Source organism: Ruditapes philippinarum, unplaced genomic scaffold (genome assembly GCF_026571515.1).
Source record: "Ruditapes philippinarum isolate M1 unplaced genomic scaffold, ASM2657151v2 ctg4092_1_1_1_1, whole genome shotgun sequence".
In the NCBI taxonomy this organism is placed as follows: Eukaryota; Metazoa; Mollusca; class Bivalvia; order Venerida; family Veneridae; genus Ruditapes; species Ruditapes philippinarum.
Window position 1 is genome coordinate 56,312 of NW_026855099.1, and position 5,995 is coordinate 62,306.

General features: G+C 30.5%; 1 protein-coding gene across 1 annotated transcript; it reads right to left on the bottom strand.

The window, feature by feature from the left end:
• Positions 1 to 601: 601 nt before the first annotated feature.
• Positions 602 to 4,938, bottom strand: LOC132742112 (uncharacterized). The gene is made up of 4 exons (XM_060730433.1): positions 4,584 to 4,938; positions 3,679 to 3,902; positions 2,636 to 2,795; positions 602 to 1,318 (listed from the first exon to the last, which is right to left on the bottom strand). The coding sequence occupies exons 1-4, from the start codon at positions 4,750 to 4,752 to the stop codon at positions 1,185 to 1,187; spliced, it is 687 nt and encodes a 228-aa protein (XP_060586416.1). The 5' UTR covers positions 4,753 to 4,938; the 3' UTR covers positions 602 to 1,184.
• Between the last annotated feature and the right edge of the window lie 1,057 nt (positions 4,939 to 5,995).

Genomic DNA, 5,995 nt, shown 5'->3' on the forward strand with positions numbered 1-5,995 from the left:
ACATTATAAACAAACAAATTAAAAATGCCAATAATAAAACTTAATATGTTCAAAAGCTATGATTTCAATTCCATTTAAAAACTGAGAATGAATCTACAACATTGCATTTGTATGGGTGTTTTTTTTCTTTATACTTCAGCTATTATGCAATAATAGAAAAAAAATATCAGCAATTATGCAGAATTATTAAAGAAAATAAATGTAAGAATAAAACAATGTAAAAAACAATGCAAAAAATAAAGACTAGACTTGACTATACATTTGGCAAGGCATGGTAATAAAATGGATTTATAATATTTTTACAAAGCATAAAACAAAAAAACAACCTATAATAACGAATCAAAAACAATAATTGAATTATAGTTTCACAAATCGCAGGATTTAGTATTATAATTGTAAAAATTATTTGATTATCATGAAGATATGACCATAATCTCAATATTTGATATGTGCGATTGAAATACTGAAATTCTCTGAATGAGTAAAAACAATAACAATATGTACATCTTATGTAAATCTAACACTCCTTGAGATTTTGTTTCTATAACAAAGAAGGATTTTAACGGCATAAACTTCCCATAAGCACTGATTATGGACTACACAAATATGCCGCTGTTTTTTGTTCTCCCTCAATAAAATAGTTTTCAAATTCTTTTTACGGCAAAAATAATAACGCACTTTTTCTGATGTTTTCAGTTCACTTTTTTTTCTTCTTTTCATATGATGCTAAAGTAACATCTCACATTCACCGACCCAACAGATTGATATAAGTTTTATAAGACAAATTGACGCGAACTCGTAAGCACCATAAAAACGTCATTCCAAGAATGCAGCTTGTTCATACAAGTGCCAGAATGGCGTCACTTTTAAACGGAATATATGGTCAGGGGCTGAAGAATCATTAATCCAGCAACGATGTAAACACAATATATATAATCCTGCCTGACACACAAGCTTAAACTGATTTTAAATAGCCGATGAACAACACAGAAACTGATATTGTTTCTTAAATATATCTCAATAATGTTTAGTTTAACTATATCACTATTTAGGTATGATTTATTCTTCTTAGGCTATATGTTCTTGAACTATTAGGCTAGAATGATACAAGTCCTTTACATTACTTCCAATTTAAAAGAGCCATCTTTTTTCTTTCAATATCGCTATAAATATATTAAAAAGTTCTATTCAGTGGGTGTTTCTTGGACACCTTCATTGGTTTTTTGTCTTCTTTTATGGCCCCCGTCTCTGTCACATGCACTTCGAAACCATTCTCTACAATCAGCTGCTGTACATTTTTTACATTTCATGACTGCTTCTGTAAGTATAATTAAAAAAGAAAATAAGATCTACCTACTTATTTGTTCTGGCAGAACTTTATAGACACATGTAGTGGTAGACTATATATACTCCTTAAATTTTTGTGATATACTTAATTAAAATATTAACTTCTCCATACATTCAAGTGTTCTAAACTGAATATTATGCTTTTATCAATTAACACATCAAGTAAAGGTATACATCATAAAAATTATTAACTTTATCCAAAATTTATATATAGAGAATACCATGCTAGTGTCTGATATTATAAAATTTATCAGGCAAGGCTAAGAAAAAAAAGAAGGGCGAGGCTGTGCCGAGCTCTCCTTTTTTTTTCGTGCCGAGCCTGATAAATTTTATAATATTAGACACTTGTTTGGTATTCTATTTATCATGTTTTCAATTTCAATTGTTGTTTGAATTTTTTTATTTTAATTAAAGCAAAACCCTATCCAGAATCTCTCGTGTTCAGACGGCGCGCAATAATATGTGAAATGCCAAATCAAAAAGAAATAGTCCCGAATGTTTTAGTTAATTGTAAGTGACGCGTTCATATTCAAAATTTCTATTTGATTCAAAGTTTATCAGTTAAATATTTCCAACCCAGTAGCAGGAAAATATATTCCATTCTTTTTATTTCATTTCGCAAATTTTGCATATTTTTGATGAGGTGTCTGATAAAGCTTGGGGTGACTGATAAAGCTAGGTTTATCAGGCATGCACTTTATCAACAGAAATCAATGTAATGACATGATAAAATATTCTTACACATCCCGCATTTTCCTCTATTAAACACAGAAGGACCTGAAGTGAGTTATTTATATTATGCAATAAAATCACTGTATTTAAACATGTGACGAAACCATTTACAGATATGTGACATTAGCATTTAAAAATGTGAGGCGCTGAAAATGAGTATGGAAACAAATCAGACGCAGTGTACCTTAATACTAGGTACGGCAGTATTTATCTGTTGTTGTTAGAATCGAAATAATATATCCAAAAAAGTGATTTCACTGCATTATAAAATCACTATGATATTCGAATACAATCATTACATGTATATCAATCAGGCTACTTCCTCCTGATATAATTCCTCGCATTTGAACTCCAAACATTTAATTAAGCATTAAAATCACAGTTTGGGATATATTATTTTTTATGAAATATCCTTTTCTATGCAGAGGTGAGAACATAGTGATATATTTTCTTCTTTTTAATCAAATATCTAAGTCAAATATGCAGGTTTCTTACTGTCTGTAACAATTATGTGTTTGGTTATCCATAAAATTTTTAATGAAAATAAAATAATTACTTTGCACTGCCTTGGCCAGCTTCAGTTTCCCAAACGCTCTCTTCCCTTTCTTGCCAAACCAGTTGAACTGAAGTGCCAACTGATTTGACATGCAGTGTTTCATGACTCTTTTTGACATATCGCTTCTTGTGATACCTCCTTGCGGTGTCAGGTATGTGACCTGAAATATATGATTTTTGTTCTAAACACATTTCTAACGTTTCAAAAACCATTTGACACATAATTCACAGGAGTGTAATAAGGCCATTTATTTCATGCTTTTCCAGTGTTTCACTGTAATAGATAATATTTTGATAAACCACTACTGAAATTTATAATATATCATTTTCACTGTAGCCGGACTATATCTGAATGCAGATGAAAAGAATATAACTAAATGGAATAACAGGCCCAATAAAATGCCGTCATACGTAAATGTTCTTTCTTTAAGAAAAGAAAGTCGATGTCATCATTTATCATGTTAAAGTGTAACAAAATTGGAGGATTTAACAGGATTATATTTCAAAATTGATGATATGACATCATGATGTTATGACTTCATAAAGGAGAATGCGCGACGTCAGGCAGCAAATCAGTACAAAATATTTAATATCACGAAAAAAGCATGAAATAAAAAGAAAATTTATTTGTTTTACATATAAGATTGAAATATATTTCAATCGTGAACACCAGGTATTTCATTTTCATTCGTTGCAATGCAAGTCATGAAATTAATATTGCATCTGGTGTTCGCTCAGTGAAATATTTTTCAATCTTACATGCAAAACAAACAGATATTCTCTATTTAAGAAATACTATATTACACTAGTTATAAATTATAATATAATGTCTACATATTACACTAGAGTAATAATATAATGTCTTTTGTGTTACAAACAAAAGCACACTAATGACAGGCCAAAAACTTTTAAGAACAGTATGACGGACAGAAAACTAGTGTGCAAAATTTTAGTGACGTAAAAAAAGTTTAGCAAAAACACTAATAAATTCATTTCATGCAAAGATAAAATTAACATCTTTCTAACTAATGAAAATAAATTTACCAAGCCATTGAAACAACCAGGTTCTTGTAAACCTGTCTCAACCAACTCCAGTTCTTCAATGCTTGTAACTGGTAAATGAATATCATCAGGCAATTCAGTTGGTCCACCACCATCTTGACTTTCCAACTTTGACACAACACCAAATACCTGATGAACAGTGTCCAATATTTGTGTCTGTTGTCGAGACATTTTTTCTAATAGGGTAAAAATGCGGATATCTCGTGCTAAAATACAAAAATATTATTTAATGAGAAACATAACTTTCAATATAATTACTGAAGTAAAAAAAACAAAAAGAATATTCTTTTTAATTAAATCATCCTGCAGTGTCCAGACCAAGTGAACATCCTTAAATGAAGAGACATGGACAAACTGCTATTAATTTAGAAGTTTGATTTCTAAACAAGAACATCAAAAGAAATGCCATGATCTTTTTAAACCCTAACCGACAATATTTTACCAAATAAAAACATTATACACAGAATGAACCAATAATTTCATTTAATACTGACATCTTACGTCTCCCAAGTTCTTCAAGTGGAAGGAAATAACACAATACAACCATTCAGACATTAAAAAAAGCACATCTTTTATCAATTAAAGACCAATTATTGTTTAAAATCATTTAAGAGTATACCTATAAATCAATTAATGGCAAAGTCTTGCTTAAACTTAAGAACAAATTATTTCTTATTTATGTCAACAAGTTGCTAAGGTCCTATAGGTTTAAAAGAAATTATTACCAACCCAATTTAACGTGATCGCGAAATTGTATGACTATAAAATCAAAGCCATCTTGTCCATATATTTTTTATTTATTTTTCAAAATTTCAATAGCACTCAACCAGTATATCAATTATGTTAATGATATTTTATCAAAAAGGTATTAGAAAATGCTAAATTACCCAGCGATTGTAAATATTCGAACTTTTGTCCCTTGTTGAGTTTTCCGCCAAATGTAAGCGTGCCCGAATGTACGGTGCGTAGGTAACTATTTACCATTGTGCAAATTACGATAAATATCCGTTCAATGGTTAAACGCGTTAAAATTCGGAAATTTTTTCCCGGTTTCATGGTCCTGTATGCTTAAAAACGTTACCATGATAAAACTTAAATCACGTCAAACGAATATAAATCGGACCAATGTCGGACCTATATCAGTGAATTATGTCAATATCGGATAGACATCGGTCCGATATATGGTAGCCGACACAGATATTCCATCATATAGCCGATATCGGCCCGATATAGGTATGTTTGCTGGGGAAGGACCAAACCATTGAATTTTCATATCTGTATTGAAAACACTTAGGTAAATGATTGTTTGTTATTAAGAAAGATTACTTCTCTTTAATGAGACAATCAATTTTACATACCTTATTAATTAAATGGCAAAATTAATACCATTTAACCCTCATGCTTTAATCAATGATGAAGGATATCCATATAAGTAAAGCAATTCTGTTGTGCAGAGCTTCCGACTGACATGAAAACAATTTATATTCATCAGTTCGGAATAGCAAGTCAAGTAAAGTCTAGTTTATTTTCCATTTGGCAGATATCTGCCTTTGGCATTACAAAAATAAATATACATAATAGCAAATAATTATAAGATTTATTACTGCATAAAAGTTCACTTAGGCCCAATCAGCTAAGATACGTATGTTACTTAGCAACGGTTGGAGCTATAAGACCTTCTATTGTTTATATTCAAACCAATCTAGTTCACTTCAATATCTACCAGAGATGTCGTATAATTTAGTAAAAAGACCAATTACCAATGGACTTAGTCTAGCCACTTACCATCAGCAGCATCTGGAATTAATATCACACCTTATGCAATATTCCAGCCAAGAGAAATAGCCGTTTTACGGCATTGCCATTTAATGGAATGTTTTCCATAAAACAAAAATGAATTTGTTTATCATCAATCGAATGAAAATCATAATCCAAATCACTGAGCTGTGAAATTATCCATAAAGTGTCTGTCTGCCATAGTTGATGCTTTTGACAGGAAATTCAATTGCATTGCTCCAATTGAAAGTAAATAGTGTCTCATGAATACTAACTTGTAACTCATATTTACAGTCTCTAGAAAATGGCATCAAAGATGAAGACGTTATGGTTTTATCACTTTTCTTTTTTAAAAATGTGTGTGGCTTCTACTTGATATGTCGTATCATTTTGTAAAAAAAAGCAAATTTCCAATAGCATCATCTGGAATAATTATCACACCTTATGCAATATTTCAACCAAGAGAAATAGCCGTTTTACGACATTGCCATTTAATGGAATGTTTTCCATAAAACAGAAATGA

Bases quoted from the DNA above. Each gene is read 5' to 3' on its own strand.
- LOC132742112 (XM_060730433.1), bottom strand. From the start codon at position 4,752: ATGAAACCGGGAAAAAATTTCCGAATTTTAACGCGTTTAACCATTGAA. The intron at 3,903-4,583 runs GTAATTTAGCAT...TTTGTATTTTAG, and splicing joins CGAATATTTACAATCGCTGG to CACGAGATATCCGCATTTTT. The intron at 1,319-2,635 runs GTAATTATTTTA...TTATACTTACAG, and splicing joins GCTGGCCAAGGCAGTGCAAA to AAGCAGTCATGAAATGTAAA.